Genomic DNA, 21,127 nt, shown 5'->3' on the forward strand with positions numbered 1-21,127 from the left:
AAATGTGACAAATCTTTCTCCTATATTGAAGTTTACTTATATAAAAAAATTAATGCAGCTAATATTTTTTTCCTTTTGGATGCCTCTAAAACAACGAAGCGAAAATAACTGCTAATGAGGGACGAAAAGAGAGAAGAACGAGAGAGAGAGAGAGAAAATGGAATTAGAAGGAAGAAACGAGAAAGAGAGAAGAGAGAAAAAAGAGAAAGAGAAGAGATAAAATAGAAAGAGAGAAGAGAAACAGAGAGAAGCGAAAGAGAAGAGAAAGAGAGAGAAGAAAGAGGGAGAAGAGAAAGAGAAAAGAGAGAGCGAAGAGAAAAAGAGGGCTAGAAGAGAGAGAAAAAGAGACAGAAGAGAGAACAGAAACAGAAGAGAGAAGAAAAAAGAGAGAGAAGAAGAAAAAGAGATAAGAAAGAAAGAGTCTATCGTATGCCGAGCTATTGTGTCAAAAAGAGAGATAAGATGACAGACAATAGCACTAAGCTCTAAGGACCGAATGAAAGAACCTGCGAACAATAGAAGGAAAAAAAAAGCCCAGCTCGTCTGACAGACCCGAGACAAGGAGTATTTGTAAAATTATTTTAATCATTAACCTGGTTTCAACTCTAGCTATCGCTAAAGGGCAAATCCTAGAACATCAATAAAACCACAATGAAGTTGAAAAGATTGAACATTACATACATCATTCTAGATCATTAGTGGATTCTATCACTTCTCCAGTTTGTCTCCCTTTAGCTAGAACCTTAAAGCGGAAGTTTACTCTTCCTGCCGACTGTTCTGAAACACTAACATTGATTAAATCCTCTGAAAGATTTTAATGACTTACTGTACTTAGTTTTTTTTATTACCCTCGTTAGTACATGACATTTCAAGCCTTAAGTAAGTCTCTTTGGCCGACAGTTAACCAGGGTGCCATGTGGCCAGCGTAACACCAACCGCCTTTAATTCCCCTAACTAATCTAAGGCACCCATTACAGTTGGCAGCATCCTAAATAATTTCGAAATTCAAATTCCCAGTACTCGATTCGAACCCAAGACAACTCTGTTCAGGAGGGCTCTGCCTCTCAACCACCACTTCACAAATTGCAAGTTATACTGAAAATATAGTGTCAAGATGAGTGAAATGTAAGAGATCAATCTCATCTTATATTATCTTATGGTTCTGAGTATAGAAACACTAATTTAAATCTGAATTTGTTTTGTCCAAACTTCCGGTTCCGGTTCTTTTAAAAAATGATATTGCTAAGGAAAGAGTGAAGGGTAGATGAAAGATGAGGTCAAGAGGAAAGAAGAAAGAGCGCTGGACTTCCTATTTGAAATTATGTATTGCCCTTTTCTTTTACTCTCTAAACAAGTTGAAAGCTTGTCTCACTTTAATTCCGTTTAACAGGTAGTCCTTTAAATCCTTTAAAGTCATCAGCGTTATTTCTTTAGCCAGCTAGGACAATTAATACACACTAGACATTGGATTCCATAGGATAGAAACAAATACGATGGGCAGAGAGGTATACAGATCTTCTGTAGGGCACTAAGAATTGACAAGAGAGAAAGATCGTTAAAAACCAAAGTATTATTAAGAGAGAAAGATTGTTAGAAAAACAAAATATTATAAAGAGAGAAAGATTGTTAGAAAAACAAAAGTATTACAAAGAGAAAGATTGTGAGAGAAATAAAAAGTACTTGTAAGACAGAAAAAGATTGTGATGTACAAATAATGAGCACAGGAGCAATAAAGTGAAACATTTATCAAGAGAAGAGACATACACACAAACTTTGATTCGGCAAGAGGAAGACAATGAATGAAAGTACGAATTAACAAGAGAAGGAAATGACGTGTGAAAAAACAAAGTCTAAAGTCGACATCTCGCCATATTGATTTGTCCAATTCTAAAGCAAGCTCCAAGCTTAGATAACCAGATTTGAATTGCTCACTAACTACATCTAGTCAACATCCCCCTTCGTCGTTTGAAATTAGATCAAATCATTGGCTGAATATAATAGTGTTGTTTTTAAAACGTGAGCTGTGAGCTCCCCCCCCCCCATCGCCCCGACGCCAAACACTATTTCCGGTAGTTTAAGCCCCAAAAAATGGATATTCTGAGGTATCTACAGTGCATTATTCGCTATTAAAAAGTTTTAGTTCAAAAATCTAATCTGCTATTCTTGCTTACTTAGGACTTAAATCCTCCCGCGCCGTTCGGTGCATTGGGTGGCAAGCTGTGTGTAATTTAGGAGGTAGGAGGTTTTAATCTCAAATCTCCCCTTGGCTGCGCTGGGGCAAGTGATGGTTTAATATTAAAATCTCCCCTAAAATAAACAAAATCAAAGCAAAAAATCTGTCACTAAATTCCGATCTCCCCCCAAAGGGGGGGATTTCGTTTCGGGGGGGGGGGGGGTTGAACCCGAAACCCCCCACCTGGCTACGCCCATGGTATAGTTCCATGGTTGAATAAATAAATAGACCCTCGTGTACATGTTAAGCAATTTCTTATGTAGAAATGAGCAGGAATGTAAGAGCAGAACTTAAATAGTGCACGCTGACTGGAAAGACTCCTTGCAACAGTGAAACATTACAAGAGACAGATACAGAATGAGGAAACATCGGCCACCGTCAGCTTAATTGAAAGAGAAATGGATTTTTCTTTTCAACTTTTTTACAAATGTTCCCTGTTTTAATTACTTTCATTTTGAAAGTTAGCTCGGCACACTTTTGACAAAGAAAACAAAATGTTATAAAATCGGGAAGAGTTTATCATTATTTCCAAACACCCGATTGTCACATAAAAAGACATTCACATTTTTATTCAATGGAGGTTGCCCGTCGCTGGGGGCAGCAAGGTTTATTAGCGCAGCCTTCCCATTACCCAAGAGTGTACATAATCTATAATGACCAAGTTTAACACTCCAGTGTGTCAATCAGAAGAGAATGACCAAACTAGTCACAAAAGTGAGTGTATATTGACACACTTGGCAATCGCACTCGACTGACCAGTAGGAAGTCAACTGTCCGTAATATCAAGTCACGTGACATGTGGGTGGAACTATGGGGCAGACAGACCGTTCCAGATGAACTAGTTTTCATTAACATGAGGTAGGGTCATGGTAGATGCTTTAAGATGATTCTATTAATGACGACAAATCTATATAAAAAGATCTATATTCGATACTATTACTACTATATGAATGTGAAATTATCTATCGCCTGAGGTCAGTTGGTCATAGTTAAGGTTGGTTTGGTCATTGTTTCAAGTGGCCATTATTCTTCTTATCTTATCTTATCTTATCTTATATAATACAGACGTTACTTCATTGATTGAGTATATGTTTCTCTATAATGTTATACTTCAACTACAGTATTTTATGTCAGCCAAGTTATCATTGTGATTCACATTTTGGATTATTCTGTTGATTTGAACTTGAAGGCATTCACCTTTAATAGAATTATGTCCAACGCTGCGTTTCTTCCGTGGATCCTAGCAGTGAGCTGGATGAGATTTAAAGGCAAATCTGAATCGGCGTATGTCATGTGATTGTGTTGTCAATACAAAGCTTTATCCAGAACAAAGTCGTGATAACAAGAAGTCCCCAGTTGGAGTGTGTGTGTGTGTTTGTGTTTCCAATGTGATATGGAAAGGGTGTATGTATTGTTAGTTGGAGAGAGAGAGAGAGAGAGAGAGAGAGAGAGAGAGAGAGCATTAATTTAATGTTAGTCTTGTAGAATTACGCAAAATAAACGGCACTACCGTAAGCTGTGTTACGTAAGTCAGGCGACTCCGGGATGACAGAGTGCAAAGACGTGTTCCCATTGTTTAAATATCAGTTTAATTCATTTCATCTCCTCAAGTTGAATTAGTCTATATTGTAATAAAAATTATATTATAGTTTAGTTAAATATAATTACAGAAGTTGTTACAATGTTTAAGAGTTAAAAATAGAATTCGCCTACATCAGTTGATTTGTCTACCAGCAGTTTGGTGCTACAAGTCAGGGACCGTCAACAGTACAAGTAAGCATAAACAAAACTTACACAAAATGTTAACAAAGTTAACAAACAGAAATAAACCATAAATGATATTTTAAGTTGAGTTTCCGTACCCATTTTGGCGCCCCCCCCCCGATCCTGTGCAACGCTACTGCTCCACCAACTCTCCCCTGGTTGGGCCACTGTTTGTAATTGTTAGACTTCATAACAGAAGTTTTATATCTTTAAATTACAAAATATTCTGTTGCTTTCAGTAAGCAAAAAAAAGAAAAAAATTATAAGAACTCTTTTGATAAAATGTTTAAATCTCATCTACTGAAACTAAAAGAATGCAGACGCATCGTATCAAACACGGAGAAGCCTTAGGGCGAAGAAAGGTCGCTTTAAAGAAGAGATACCTAATTGAATAGACCAAACATCATCCACTGACTGATAGAATTAGAGACTGGACAGAAAAGGTTTGTTGTGTCCCCAGACATAAGGAAGTTGTATGATATAATCTGTGTATTGATGTGAAGAGTTGTCGCCAAGTATTTTACAATGAATCTTCTTTCTGGGGGGGACACAATTTGTGGGGATGTGTGGCTGAGAGGCCAAAACCTCTTGGTCACGGCTTGGCCACCTAACATGTGGTTGAATTCGAATCCCAACTTGAGAAGGTTTTGTTGAAAAGAAAAATTTTACATGTCCCGGATGTTCCTCCAGAGTTGAAGATAATCTACTTCCTAGTCCAAACTTCTCGTAGGACGACGGGGGCAGGGTAAGAATCCTAGAACAGCGAAAAGTCCGAACATCAGTCCCGTGTGCATACCTCACGACCAGGCAGTCACTCTTATAAAATGTAACTACCATTCACCAACAAGAAGCAGACTATTATAAAAACCCAGACCATTTAACTCTTTCTCTCCGTAATTATTTACCACATTCTGATGGAATCAACGTTGGGATCGTCAGTTAGGAGAGAAAGAGTTAAAACAGTGTAGAATTTTAAATTAACCTCAAGTATAGGTGCTACAAATGGGTTTTAATTAAAACTCTGCACACACAGTTAAACTATATAAGAAAAAAACTCTATAAAGGGTGTTAACTCATGCACGAGGGGAAAAAATCTTAATCAAAGACATTAACCTCAGAAACAAAGTAACATTAAACACGCGAGGCTTGATCATGAGGTAAGCAGCCTGGTTTAACCAGATGAAACCAGTGAATTCATTCGCAAGATGTCTGGATTGCCCATGGAAACACCATTGACTTGATTTAACATGGGCGTAGCCAGGGGGGGTTGGGGTTCAACCCCCCTCCCCGCCCACCGAAACGAAATCCCCCCCCCGAGGGGGGGTAGGAGTTTAGTGACTGATCTTTTGCTTTAATTTTGTTTAGTTTAGGTGAAATTTTAATACTAAACCATCACTTGCCCTAGCAAAAACATCCCCCCCAAATACCCCCGCCCCCCGAAAAAAATCCTGGCTACATGCGTGATTATCTTCTTTATAAAAAGTAAGTCGAGATAACGTGATTATGCAATAAGATATCCACCCAAAGAACTGTGAGCCATTCGTACATAAACACATTACACCAATTACGCAACAGAGGCGCGCAGTGCACACCACATGATTTACTCGTATGAAAGCACTTTACAGCTAAACCTTAATATTGACAATAGTCAATATGCACTGGTCAAACTTTACATGGCACTAATACCTTAATATTGATATTGATATTAATAATGACAATAGGGATATTAGTGCTCTCCCTTGTATTCATTTGGCTGTGACAATGTCGGGCTCGCTCTTCAACTACGTAAGTATTTTTCAGACTTGAAAACAAAAATCTCACTTTCTTCAACAAAAAAAAAGTCGAAGTGAAATAGTGGCTACGTATAAATAGACACCCTGGAGTGTCAGTTTATATTTGAAAGACATCCTGTCTCAGTGTTTTGAGACTCAAATGGAGCATGTTGCCAAGTAATGTTGAGCTCTGCTATAAACCTAAGATATCGAGCTGAATGCCTACTGAAGGCTAAAATTTAAATAGTCTCCTTTTAGTTCCTCTATATGGAGAGCTCCCTGATTTGGAAACCACTGCGCAGTTCATCTCATGTATTGGTCTAGTCATCTGAACACTACAACATAACAGTGAGAACGAAGAAGAAGAAGTTCCTCCGTGACTAATCTCAAAGCTAATGTTTATCTTTTGTTGTATGAAAGTGAAAGCGGTTGGGTATTGTCAATAATGACCACGGGTCAGGCATACATTAATCATCTGAAAGAGGTCATTGGTTAACATGCATGACTAAATGCATGGCGTGTAGGACGTAATCGTCTTCTTTTTTGAAGTAACGTCTGTATTATATAAGATATGAGGAAAATCTGGGCGAAGTTAAAACACATGCTTTAGACATCTCAAAATATAAGTTTCATTTGTGTAGTTTAAAAAGGTTAGAATCGTCACGCATTTTAACTCTCTGGTATCTGAAAAACATCTTGTCTTTTCCAACTTCATATTTATGAGAAGTTGCTTTTTCAGCATTAGTAAACATTAGGTCACAAAAAAAGAACAGACTATTAAACGTGTAACCACTAGCGAATCAAGAACTTTGGAGGGGGGGGGCGATTTTTTTCCAAACCCTAACTCTCTCTCTCTCTCTCTCTCTCTCTCTCTATATATATATATATATATATATATATATATATATATATATATATATATATATATATATATATGTGTGTGTGAGGATAATAAAAAGGTGTTTCTCAATTTTCGGCCAAAAAAACATAAATTAAAACAGTCATGTTGGTGGCCTTTCTCTTGACAGTTAGGGGATTTGGGGGAGCGCTGTAAGCTCCTCCAGTGGGGATAGGGGCGTAGCCCCGACGCCAAGCTTCTTCTTGCATTCTTCACAGCGTTCTTCACTGACATCTACAGTGTTTCTACATCTTGGGCAAAACAAAAACAATAGTTAGATGTTTTGGGGAGCGCTGAAAGCTCCCCCAGACCCCCAGTGGGGTTCGCCAAACCTTTTTTTTTTAGCATTCTTCACTGCTGATACTCATTCTCCTGATATATATATATATGATACAGCTCATTATTCATCCCATTAAAAAAGGTCACATTAATTAAAATTACGTAACATGGGGTCAAGGGCCGATCTTACAGTGTGACTGACGATCGAGGAACAAGTAACGTAAGTATATCTTTATTAGGCGCATTTATCGTAATATTATCTTCATGTCAAGCGAGACCTCTTGTAGTAGATTTAAGTAGGTGGTTAAACGCTCAGAAAATATCTACTTTTCAATAACTTTTTGAATAATGTTTTAATTCAAAAATTTTCTAATATGAACTTATAGGCCCTTACTACATTGCAAATACATTGAAGAGATAATATACTGCAAAATTTAGATTAAGGCTTTCAGGATCGCCGCCGAAAACAAAAATATATATTCGAAAAATAATAATTTTAAAATAAGCTCATTTGTAAGAGATACAATTTGTTCAACAGGCCTGTTTGTAGCTTTGTTTTGTTACAGAACTATAATTCAAAGCTCTAAACAAAAATTTCGGAAGTGGGAGGAGAAATTAAGTGAACCAATGGACCTCATTCACCAATCTTAAACAAACAACATTTAGCCACGTGGTGCTCTATCTCTTCTATATAATTTACGATCTAATTTGTAATACACGATGGCTGTCACGTGACAGTTTTTTTCCGTTGTTTTATCAATAAGATCATGTGACTAAATGTTGTTTGTTTACGATTGGTGAATGAGGTCCATTAGTTTTATATTTAATATAAGTATGTATCATCATTTGTTTCAGCACCGAGCTTCACTTCTATATTTACATTGTGTGTACTAAATGTATTAGTTCATCTGGGAAGCGTGGTCGAGAGGCTAAGTGCGCTAGAAGGGGGTTCGAGGTTCGACACCCGACTCGAGCAGAGTTGTGTTTACTGAGCGCCTAAAGGCAGCAAGGAAAACCAACTCCTAGATACCCCTTCCCCCCCACTGGTCCACAAGAGATTGGACCAAAGCGCTCGGAGCATGCTATAAGCATGAAAGTAGCGCTATATAAAAGCTATAATAATCTTTGTGACAATAACAATTTTCACTTGTATAAGAAGATCTTTACTCATGCTTTTATTCCCCGGCTATGTTTAGATGTGTCACTGAACGTAGTGTTTAGAACTACACAATTGTATTCACTAAACGTAGTGTTTAGAACTACACAATTGAATTCACTAAACGTAGTGTTTAGAACTACACAATTGTATTCACTAAACGTAGTGTTTAGAACTACACAATTGTATTCACTACCCAACACCAGCGTCACAGGAGTCAATTAATTACGTTCCACTTTTTGTTTTTCTGTTTTAGAATGGAAGTACCTTGGTTCCATGCCCCTTTCGTCTGCCAGACCGGCGTGTTCTTGACCTACTTTTGCAGCTTTTTGTCCGTCTGGCTGGTTGTCATGGTAACGCTAGAGAACTACATCCGGATCTGTCACCCTAAGATGGTACCGACGTTTTGCACCCTCAAGAGGGCGCGCGGGGTACTTTTAACCATCGTGGTGATCGGTGTGGTATGCTACAACTTCCCGCTCTGGACAACCTATAGTCAAGAGATACCACGTGGTTACCTGTGCCTCACTATGACAGGTACGTAAGTAACAAACTAATAGAAACAACACAAAAAAATAGATGCCAATTGTAGATAAAAAAAAAGTAAAGTTCCCCTTTCAGACCTTGTGGTCTATAGGGCAGATGATGTAAAAGTCATCTGTTTCTGTGGCTCACGGTTAACAAGGGTGTCATGTGGCCAGCACAACGACCAACCAATTGTAGATACGATATTAAAACTGTAAAAAAAAAAAGACAGTAACTTGAAATACTAAATTCTATTATTGTATTTATGGTTTTAAAAATCACATTCTGGGAATATTCCAATGATTAGCTTTTGTGACCTAGTCAGAGGAATACAAGGTCATCTGTCGTCATCGAGAAGTACAAATAAGTCTAATTCATAAAAGCGCTGGTTGTGAGTGTGCATGTGTTTCGTGTGTGAATGTTGTTTGTCTTTGCATCTATATTGTTATTGTTACAGTAGTTACGCTGAGGTGGTCAATTGTAGTCAAACTGAATTTCCATTTGATTGGACCAATAAGAAATAATCTTTACCTTATGAAAATTATTGACTGTATCAGTTGTCGTTCTGTTTACACGTGCGTGTAACTCGTGCGTATTTATGTGTTCCCGAAATGTTAGAGAAGAATGTGCTCAGTGTAAACCAGTGATTCCCAAAGTGGTCTATATAGACCCCCAAGTGTCTACGAAGACTTCCAAGGGGTCTACGAAAGTTAAAAAGGGAATTGGGGGTCTATGAGATGTGCACGGGGGTCTAGGGAAAACCAGAAAACATGGCAAGGGGTCTACGAGACAAAAAAGGTTTGGGAACCACTGATGTAAGCCAAACTATGCGGACATGATTTTCGACTCTATTATTATTTTCATATACTTTGAAATATACTTTGAAATATACTTTGAAATATACTTTGAAATATACTTTGAAATATACTTTGAAATATACTTTTGAAATATACTTTGAAATATACTTTGAAATATACTTTTGAAATATACTTTGAAATATACTTTGAAATATACTTTGAAATATACTTTGAAATATACTTTGAAATATACTTTGAAATATACTTTGAAATATACTTTTGAAATATACTTTGAAATATACTTTGAAATATACTTTGAAATATACTTTGAAATATACTTTGAAATATACTTTGAAATATACTTTGAAATATACTTTGTCCCCCCGCCACACAATCTTGTCTAACAAATAAGGGGCAGAAAATCAAAATAGAAATAAAGAAAGTATTTTAAAAGTGTGCATGTTTTTTAATAAAAATAGTTTAAGCCCCCTCCCCCCCCCCACCCAACACATTACTCACACAGACTTAGACACAAGATTTTGTGAGCGGTATTCATTGAAACGTGTGGCGCCATTTTAAGAACTGGCATCGACCATTTCGTCTCTCAGCCCTCCCTCTCCCCCCCCCCCACCCCACCATCGCCCGATTCTTCCTTCCCTCCTGTCTGTCTTTTACCTAAGATATTTAAAAAAAAACAACAACATAGAAACAAAATCAAAACATAAGAATAAATAATAACATAATAACGTTCATATGTAGGCCTATAGTTACTTTATTAACCTTTTTTTTTCTTTTCCATAAATATAGGTTTTAATATTAACTTCTTTTTCTTCGTACATTCTTATATGTTTATAGGGGAATAGCAGTGGCGTAGATATGGTGGGGGAGGGGGAGTCCAAATTTAAAAATACCCCCGTGCCACCACTTGAGGGGGGAAGGCAAATGAGTGTCCAAATTTTTTTTACATTAAATATTCAGCCAATGCCCAGTTATCTTGCTATTCAATTAGTGACCATTTGGCATGTATCCCATAATCCCACACATTAGACTTGGATAGGCCTATTTAAAAGTACATTATATCTTGTCATGTTGTCGAATGTCAAAATACAGGGGCCCCCTTAAGAGGCCAAGCCTCGGGGCACCAAATTCCCAAATTCACTGGGGGAGTAGGGTATTTTCTAGTGGCGTCCCGAGGGGGTTAGGACCGCATTAAGGATTAACACTAAAAGAAGTTTAAAAGAACGCTATTTAAAAAAGACCACTCGGCTCTCATGTTACAATTGTCTAGAAATAAATCAATGAAGTTAATTAGATTCTAGTAAATGTTTGAAGAACGTCAAAAAACAGTGACACATTTTCATGGAAATAAGCTCATTTTGGCAATGATGAATACAATTAGCTATACGCACTGAGTGACACCAACCCTGGCGACGCCACTGGTATTTTTCTCATTTATGTATTTCCCTGTTTTTTTGTTTATTTTGACCTTGGATTCAAGTTATTTCTTTATGTATCTTTTTTTTTAAAATGTTTTTGCTTTTTTTTATTTTTTTAAACAGAATATGCAGAGTACATTAAGATTCTGACCTACGTTGACACGGCCTTGACATTGGTTTTACCTCTCTTGCTTAATATCACGTGGATGGTTGGAATTTTCCGAGCTCTTCTTCTTGCGAGGAGCAGAAATCGACGTTTGAGACAGTCAAGTAAGTTACCGGAAGTGGTCATACTATTGGCCTTGAATCCTTTGTCTGGTATCTCCATCGTCCGTTTATCTGCAATTGTAAAGATGAGCACTACTTTTTACACGATCAAAGTTAATCTAGTAGGTTTTTTTTTTCATTTCTTTCAACTGGTTTTTAGAAAATTGCAACTATGTTAAGGAAAGTCGATTAAGTCACCGGAAGTGTTCATATTAATATGCCTGTTGTAAAATGTTTTGTTTTACATGTTTCGGATGTTCCTTCAGAGTTGAAGATAGTTTACTTCCTAGTCCAAACCTCCCGCAGGACGACGGGGGATGGGAGCGGGCAGGATTTGAACCCTCGACCATCGATAAATCCGAACGACAGTCCAGCGCGCATTTATCTTTAAATCTGCCATTCCAAAGAGAATCACTGCTATTTAAGCAATCTAGTAGTTCTGTTCATGTCTTTGAATTGATTGTTAGAGACATGCCCATATGCTTTGTGAAATCAATTCAGGGGGATAGGTGGAAAAAAAACACATGTATTTTGATTTTCATGATGTTTAAAATGAAATTGTCTTTTCTGAAACCGTTGTATCAAGTAGCCTATCTGTTCGAAGTGCCTGAAGGACACCTAGTAGAACTGAAAGACTTGGGATGTGTGGCCGAGAGGCTAAGTACGCTTGGGCTTAGCTTAGCTGCCTATCAAGGGGGCTCGACGTTGGAAACACGACTCGAGCAGGGTTGTGTTTACTGAGCGCTTAAATACAGCACGGAAAGCCTTCTCCCAGTTACCCCCCCCCCCCCAACTGGTTCACAAATGAGATTGAACCATAGCGCTCTGAGGATGCTGCAAGCATGATAGTTGAGCTTTATAAAACCTTTTTTTTTAAATAACTGCTGGAGAAATTTCATGTGATACACACACATGCAGATACTTGGTCTCTGCGTTGCCCGCAAATCTCCGAAAACAACCGTTATGGATGACCACACTATTTACCAAGTACTTTTTCCATAAACAAAAGTTGATTACTATCGTTCTACACAATTACTCACAAAATAATACAAGCAAAATGGGTTTCTAACAAGAATTTGGTATAACTTTAACATTTTTAACACATTATTTGTAAGTGTGGATGCAAATGGTGGGATTTATTTTGGCCGCGAGTATGTAAAAGGCTGGGGATCCCTGATGTAAAGTAGATTGTGCTTTGGCTACCCATTACAAGACCTTACTGTAGCCGGCACATTGTTAAGAACATAATCTGGGATTATCTAAGGGAGACAACCATGAGAAATGAAAAGAATTAGAAGGCCTTAGCAAAAACAAGACAAACAATGTAATAGTGAAATACACTCAAATGAATCAACAATAGGCACAAGAAGGATCTTGTTTAGCCCATGTTAGTGTCATATATTTTGTCTCTTCTATTCCTAGAATACCGGGAGCTTTCGAATCGGGGTAATATTTCGCTTTTACATTTGAATTGAAAGGGTATTTTTTAAAATTCTAACAGTTTAACTCTCTCACTGTCAAGGTATTACCAACAAAACAACTACCGCAAACTAACTTAACTACAAACAAAACACCACAAAGTCAAAACCATCACAACTGCTACAGCTACAAGCACGAGAATACAGCCACCATAAATTCTTGCAACAACCTCAGACACACTTACAAATACAACTAAAACCACCAAAGCTAACACGACTGCCACAACAACCTCAGACACACTTACAAACACAACTAAGACCACCAAAGCTAACACGACTGCCACAACAACCTCAGACGCACTTACAAACACAACTAAGACCACCAAAGCTAACACGACTGCCACAACAACCTCAGACACACTTACAAACACAACTAAGACCACCAAAGCTAACACGACTGCCACAACAACCCCAGACACACTTACTAACGCAACTAAAACCACCAAAGCTAACATAACGCCACAACAACCTCAGACACATTTACAAACACAACTAAAACCACCAAAGCTAACACGACTGCCACAACAACCTCAGACACACTTACAAACACAACTAAAACCACCAAAGCTAACACGACTGCCTGAACTACCTACAACTAACCGTCATGTAGCAAACTTTATAAAGACAATACTTGTTATGCAATTCTTTTTTACTAAGTACTATCTATCTATCTATCTATCTATCTATCTATCTATTTATCTATCTATCTATCTATCTATCTATCTATCTGTCTGTCTGTCTGTCTGTCTGTCTGTCTGTCTGTCTATTTATCTATCTTTTTTCTCTCATTCTCTTTTTTCTTTCCTGTCTTTTGTGACTAATTATCCCATTTTATATAGAGTTGTCTAGAAGAGATTTATAATGACGGAAAAGACCTTGGCCAATAAGCTTTTCAGACAATCTAATTGGTATAAACGCGACGCCTTGAAGCCATTAGAGGAAGGCTTAGTTTGTTCAGTAATGATTAATTGCGGTTTATCTTAAAACCTAGATTTCGATTTATTATTGACATTTTCTCATTAGCAATAAATTGCTTGACTTCCCGTTTCGTGAGCAAAATGTTTGAGTATTTTAACGTATAATTTTGGATTAGGATTACTTGTATGTACAGGATATTTTTCTGGGATTTCTTTGTAATAGACTAGTAATGGGAAAACTAAGGCCTGCGGGCTAGCTCAAGCCCAAAGAAATGTTTAATACTGCCAGCCAAATAGAACAGCTTCCCTCGTAAGGTTCACAGTCTTCATCGAGATTCGAACCCGAGTTTTACCATTCAGCCATAACTTTTTAGCGATGAAAGCGAAAAATTTATTTGTTTAAATCAACTATGCTATCAGTTTTTTCATAAATTACACAATTTGTACAACTATTCACTAGTAATAGTAACAAACAGAGGAGGCTTTTAGTAAGGGAATAAACATTCATCACATTTTTAACACATTTATGCAAATGATTTTAGATTTTATACCAAAAATTTTTTTGTTTACAATCGTATTGGTAAGTTAAGTAAGTTCTGTCATACTAACCACTATAATTACAAAAAAAATGATAACTTTTTTGAAGATAAAAAAAATATTTCGTATGCATAAAATTGAAACATAATTTAAATAAACAATTAATAAGTAGTTTTTCATATTATCGCTTGATCTGCATTGCGATACAATTACTACGTAACACTGAACTAAAAATTTTTTACTTTTCTTGAGTCTTTGAAGAAGAGATTGACCCTATACAAAACAATTAGATCAATTAGTTAATCATTATATGACATCAGTTTGGCCAGGTTCACATATAACTTCACCTTCACCTATCTCTTGGTCTGCTAGACCGTTGGGGCATCACACAAGATCCGTCAACCTGCTTTCTCCATTCATTTCTGCTATATTTCGTGTGAATTTTTCTGACAATATTGAAACCTGCCTTTTTACCTGTCTGGGAAGAGGACCAGTTTAGGTTTCGGAGTATTTGAATATTACAAACCCTACTATTTCCTTGCACATTCCTCTTGGATGGAGGGAAATATTTAGAAAAAAAAATATTTTAAATCCTTATAAATATTATAAATCTCACAACTCTAACATATATTTCGGTTCCTTTATGTATTCCTGAGTTGAGGGATCCCCAACAGAGAATGTACATCTTAATTTTGGTGTGTAAATAGCATTTTAGTTTGATGTTCTTGTTTGATTCGGAAAAAAATAATTTAATAAACCTTAATGCTTAGTTTCATTTTTTTAAATTAATTTCGTCATTATCCCCCAGAGATTACGTCATCAACTTTATAAATAGAAATTGATTATTTATTTATTTTTTTATTCATATAGTTTGTATTTATCATTTCTGGTTTAATCAATGTTCATTTCAGATAGCATTCTAATCCGCTTTCTCGGTCTGACTCGATGTCTTAAGATGAATTGACAAGGATTTGTCCAAATTCGACACAACGTATTATTTCAAAAACGAGTTATATGTGAGCCAGTGAATGGCCATTGTGTCACTGGGCTAAAACAGGACATGAGTTAAAACCCCCTGACAATAAGCTCTTACATGTGTCGTTATCGTTTTCTTATTTGTATTTATTGTAATATCATTACAGACTCGTGGGTATTGAAGCGCCATTGCGGACGTGGTAACCCAGCCCTCCACCTCAAAATAGACATTATTTAGCATTGCCTAAAAGCAGTCACAAAAAAATCTGGAAATTCCATGGGGCATATTTTATAAAGTAGAAATATATATGTATGTAAAAAAATATTTTTTGACTTAAATTTCTAAACTTGAAGGTAAGAAAGAAGATTTTGCACACATGCCTATATACTCTGTATTTCTAGGCCAAAGATTATCAATAACCGCGAAAAGAAACTCATGGAGGTCATATATCTAGTAAATCTAATTCTACCATAGACTCTAATAAAAACTGTATTAATACATTTGAAGCTAATAAATCCTATTTCATTATTTTTATTTTCTTTCATTGGAGAAATCTTAGAAAATTTATTTTTAAGATTTAAACTCAACTAGTCTATACCTAGATTAGATCAAGTTTTAAACAGCATTTACATAGCATTTTAGACTTTGAAAAGACAAATAACACAGACAATGGTAATGACTGCGTAGGTTGTTGCAAAATATCTAGGTCGCAACTGGGGCTGCGTAGCCACGTGGAATGCATAGGTTTGGCTGAATTACTTATGTACTTTCGAAGTGAATCTCTCATTTCACTTGTTAATTAATATTTCTAGACTAATGCTTATGTGATATTAGTATTTCCTATGATGGACAAAGGTGAATAACCAATTTGAAGCCATGTATCATTGCTACTTGACTTTTTTTTTTAGTCTTCTGTTCTAAAGTGTTTCTCATTTTAAATGATTTTACATAATAATAATTTATATGTGAATATTCATTTTTTAAAGATAATCTCACGACTCTATTTTGCGTATTGTTTTAGTTTCTTTGTTTTCTTAAGTTGAGGGTCTAAAACAGAGGACGCATATTAAAATATTGGTTTATCCCAAGTTAAATGGAAATTCATTTTTATAATTCTCCTAGTAAACCCTAATGCTTTGTTTAATTTCTAAATTATTTTATCAATATGGAGATTCCATGTTAATCTTCCATTAGCTACAATACCCAGACATTTTAAGTAATGTAAGTGTTTACTGGTTTACCACGGTGAAAATATTTGTTGTAGTTTTATTGTTACTCTAAATAATTGTCATTTTCCTGTCATTCATTGGGGGGAGGGGGGGAGGCTACTGTTGTCTTTCTGGCCATTGAGCCCTAAGCTGGAAATGCTCAGCTGCAAACTTTTTATTTTGACGCTTTTCTTTTCTCAATACTGTTTTGTTAAAAATCTTTGACTCCTTGTGTGAATAGGTTACTATGGAAATTTTACAGGCGTTGTCCATCATCATCATGACGTCAAATGGTCCAGTAATTTCTGGTTTCTTTTTACTTTTTCATGTCCTTCGGGGGTTTGGGAGGGGGTCAGAATTTTATCTTTTGTGTTAGTGGGATGAACAGAAGGGAACTTTTTTGACAAGTCTTAAATACTCCAAACATGACTGTACTGAAGCGAACTATATTACACGTTGGTAAAATGATCACAGTAAAACCGAAATCTAGATATTTAGAAGACCATTTGAAAAGGGAAAGTCGTCTCAAAATAAATGCGATACATTTTTAGAAATTTGAAAATTACATTTAATATTTTTTTTTGTTGTAAATAGATTTTCTATTTATTTAAAAATACAACAAAAAAGTTATAGATTTCTAACTGTACATTTTTTAAAGATAAAACAACATAACTAATTGAAAAATATGCTTTTTTTTCTTTTAGGCTCTCGAGGTCAAGCCGGTCGAAGCGGCGTTTCCACACCTTACAATCATGTGACGGCGATGCTCCTGGCTGTGACCCTCACCTTCATCGTGCTGCACACGCCAAGCCACACCATCAGACTCCGCCTCCTCATCGAGAACTTCCTGAGCGAAGACATGCACATGTATCTGTCCACGGTGCGGCTCCAGGGCTACTTCGAGCTCCTCTACTACACCAACTTCTCCACCAACTTCCTCATCTACGTGGCTTCCGGGAAGTGCTTCAGGAAGCTCTGGAAGAAGCACGCCAGCTCGTGCATCTGTCGGGAAACGTCCTGCCTCAGACCAGCACAGAAAAGCCTGCACCGCTCGCAGGAGACTAATGTTAATAGTTTGCCTTTGTTGGATAAGCCTCAAACTTCATTAAGCCGCCATCTTCTTCAGAGTTCTGATGATGTTGAACAAAAAAGCGAGGTTTGATTTACAAGTTGCTGTACAAACAAGATGTAAATGTTATTTGCATTATATCCAGCACTATATATCCATTGTATCAGCATTCGCCGTTCTTTTGGATACGTCCGATTCTTGAAGAAGGAGGAACTACTGTGTGGGCGACATTGCTAATGCCTAAGAAATTCAACTCATTTCTATGAGATGATAAATAGTTGCTTCACGACTGAAAGAGGCCATAGCCATATCCATTTTAATTAAAATGGATTGGATATATAAATGACATTTACACTTCAAATTGTAGAAAAGATAATAAACAGACAAGATGGCCGAACATCCCTCAAAGAAATGTCCTGACTTGTCAATGGACATTAGTTCCGATGGCTTTTGACCGAGCCGGATCCTGAGGTTTGATCGCACTCATTGTTAGAATACCCTCACCACTAAAGTTTCAGTGAGTGAATTGGTATATACGGTCATGACTCTTGAACTGTAAATTCTATATCATTCTTCGTGGATATGAAAAAGTAGGATGAACTGAATCAACCAAATCATACACACCAGGATTTAATTTGGCACCTGCGGCTATAGTGCACAAGTCTCTAGAATCACAACTTACTCTGTAACCCAACTTTAAAACATTCAACGTTATGAACTAAACTCAACCGATATTAATTTGAAAAGATGGATTTCAGCAGACACTTGAATAATTACATAAACTTGTACCTACAAATAAATGCAGCTACATTGACATTGAAGCTCTGCCATACCACCATAGTGATAAAGAAAACATTTACTTTTCGTTTAGCGAGAGTAAACTATTTCAATCCCAGTTTGATTTAAGGATGGTTCTGTTCACTGCGGAGCTCCATTACACTCGGAAATCTCGGTTTCGCTCCGACCAGACACATCCATCTTTCCATCCATCTGTCGTGTCTTGTGGTTGTAAAAAATGGCTTCAAATCTAAATCAAGGGGCCAGGATGAAATAGTTAACCTTTACCTTTGTTTTTCATTATAGAGATACAATGTACAGATTGAACGTTAACTTCTAAACTCACACTCACACGCGTGCACATACATAGAATTAGTTTTGTGTGTGTGTGTGTACTTTTTTGTTACCCAGAAGAAAAACTTCATTAAACGTGAAATAAGTGCCATCACATAAGTGAAGTGACACAAGTCACGTGACATAGGTCAAGGCTACACTAACAACGAGACTAGATTGAAGTTGTATTAATCAATGTCAGCTGTTAATGGTATGCGACCGGGACAAATGCAAACTAACCTTTAAAGATGCCATCAAACAATGAGTACTGACAGGATGTATCACATTACTGACAGGATGTATCACAGTACTGACAGGGTGGATGTATCCCAGTACTGACAGGATGTACGGATAAAAAAAAAACCCAGATCTTACAAGATAGTCTCAATATATCAACTGTTAATTATTTGACAATGGTGACTAACTCAGGGGAAGACTATTGAAACAATCAAGGGAAGCTACTAAGTGTTTCTAAAACTAAACTTTTTTTTATTTTTAGCGGCCCCCGTAAGGGGAAAAAGCCGCTATTAGGTTTGTGCAAAATGTCCGTCTGTCCGTCTGTCCGTCTGTCCGTCTGTCACACTCAGATCTCGAAAACTAGAAGAGATATGAAAAATATTATTTCATCATTAAATCCGGCTTGAAAAGTTTAGGTGCAACGGCTACTTTTGGTTTTCTAAAAGCAAACCGTTTAATTTATAAAATTAATTATGCAAGCGATTTTTTCATAAAAATACACCAATTCTAAAACAATTACGTAAATGTAAGGGAGGCAATGTTACAATATGCTAACAAAGATGGACAATTTTTGTGTATTTTCAGTATCACTAAGTCAAATATATTTTTAAAATGTACAGGAAATGTTTACAACAAATACAAATAATAGTTAAAGACGTTTTTTCTGGTCAACTAGCTGCTAAAATTAAAAGAAAACATTTCTGTTTGTTTATAAAGGCTATAAAGGCTAATAATGCACTTTGTATGTAAATATCACGCACATTTTTTTAAATGGACTTTTTAATGCAGCGATTTTCGTGCAGTAGCGTAACGTCGCAACATGATCAGGTGCTAAACCAATTCCTTAAACTTTTTTTAAAAATCAGATTTTATTTATTTTTTGTTTAGTGCCCCCATCCGAATAAAAGAAGCTTATTTTTGTGCGTTTTGTCTGTTGGTTGGTCTGTCCGTCACGATTAGATTTAAAAAACTAGAACTCTAAAAGCTATTGAAAATCTGATTTACCCTTTAATGTTCCTCCCATAACATCTCAATAGTTTTAAGTATCTAAAATTGATTGTTCCGGATTTTTTTGTGCAAAACTAATCAATGCCAACAAATGTTTGTTTGCTCTTCTAACTTATATTACATTCAATTTCCATGCTTAAACGTTGCAAAAACACATTATCAATAATATGTTGTTCCGTTTTTTATGTAAATAGCATATTAATGCTAAATCATAATCTCTATACTGACTTATATTTCATTAAGTGTAAAAATGTTCCGGATATTGTTTTATAAAACATGAATTATGCCTAATGATTGTTTGAAATCGCATAAGGCTTTTAAAAAAAATAATTTACTAGAATTGATTACTGAAAATTACTTTTTATACATTTAATTTTCTTGTAAAACATAACATAGAAGTTTTGTAATCGATAAAGAAAGTTACGGATTTTGTTTCTTACAAATCGTCGCCAGAAATTTCCGAATTTATTTAAAAATCTACTAACGCCAAATAATTGTTTGAACTCCCTCTTCTAATTAATAAACAAATAATCTTCTCATTTACGAAATAATGTTTTTACGGATTTTTATGAAAAATATTTTAACTCACTACTCTCTTACAGTACATTTAACTTTCTACCTAAGACATTAAAAAATCTAATTATCGTTAATATTATGTTCCGATTTTTAAGGAAAACAGAATCCGAACACCAAAGTAAGGTATGAAAATCTCTCCACGTGGCTGTAGTACATCTAATTTTTATACGAGACCATCCAAAAAATTTAATTAACGGTATTACATTTATCTGAAATTCTCTTTTTCTTTTACTATTTATACAAACATCCGGAACAATCTATTATATAAACTTTTCAATTGTGTTCATACCTAAAAATTATTGCGATGTTTTGAAACGTAAAATAAAGGTTAATCAATTTTTAATAACTTTTAGTTGTTTTTTTTATATCAAGATAACGGACAGACCGACTGACAGACAAAACGCAAAAACAATGTGGCTTTGATCCTTTTTAAATAATATCTATTAGAACTCAGTGCACCAATGTCTATGAACCCTCGTTAAATATCTCGTGTAAATAAAGACATTTTTTTTATGGTACCGGTACTAGCCTATTGTGAGGTAATGGAATTTTTTTTCTTTGACGTCATATGAATGGACTTTTTAAATGTAATGTTAAAAGAACGCACTCGGTGCACCAATGTCTATTAACCCTCGAAAAAATTGCTTGTATTAATGAAAACATATTTTAGTCTAACTAAGCCGTGTGACGTAGTGTTTTTTTTTTCCTTTGACGTCACATGGAATGAATTCTTTAAATGAAATGCTAAAAGAACGCACTCGGTGCACCAATGTCTATGAACACTCGAGAAATGGCTCGTGTTGATAAAGGTGATTTTTAGTCTAGCTAGGCCTTGTGACGTAGTGTTTTTTTTTCCTTTGACGTCATATGGAATGAATTCTTTA

At 36.0% G+C, this 21,127-nt stretch overlaps 1 protein-coding gene across 1 annotated transcript in view; it reads left to right on the forward strand.

The window, feature by feature from the left end:
• LOC106069755 (C-C chemokine receptor type 5-like) overlaps positions 1-17,835 on the forward strand; it is a 30,756-nt gene extending 12,921 nt beyond the window's left edge. Inside the window, exons 2-4 of the mRNA XM_056013048.1 lie at positions 8,359-8,639; positions 10,984-11,130; positions 16,948-17,835. Coding sequence (XP_055869023.1) covers positions 8,359-8,639; positions 10,984-11,130; positions 16,948-17,405 — 886 coding nt within the window. The 3' untranslated portion in view covers positions 17,406-17,835. The remainder of the gene's footprint in view (positions 1-8,358; positions 8,640-10,983; positions 11,131-16,947) is intronic.
• The last annotated feature ends 3,292 nt before the right edge of the window (positions 17,836-21,127 follow it).

Source organism: Biomphalaria glabrata, chromosome 15 (genome assembly GCF_947242115.1).
Source record: "Biomphalaria glabrata chromosome 15, xgBioGlab47.1, whole genome shotgun sequence".
Lineage (NCBI taxonomy): Eukaryota > Metazoa > Mollusca > Gastropoda > Planorbidae > Biomphalaria > Biomphalaria glabrata.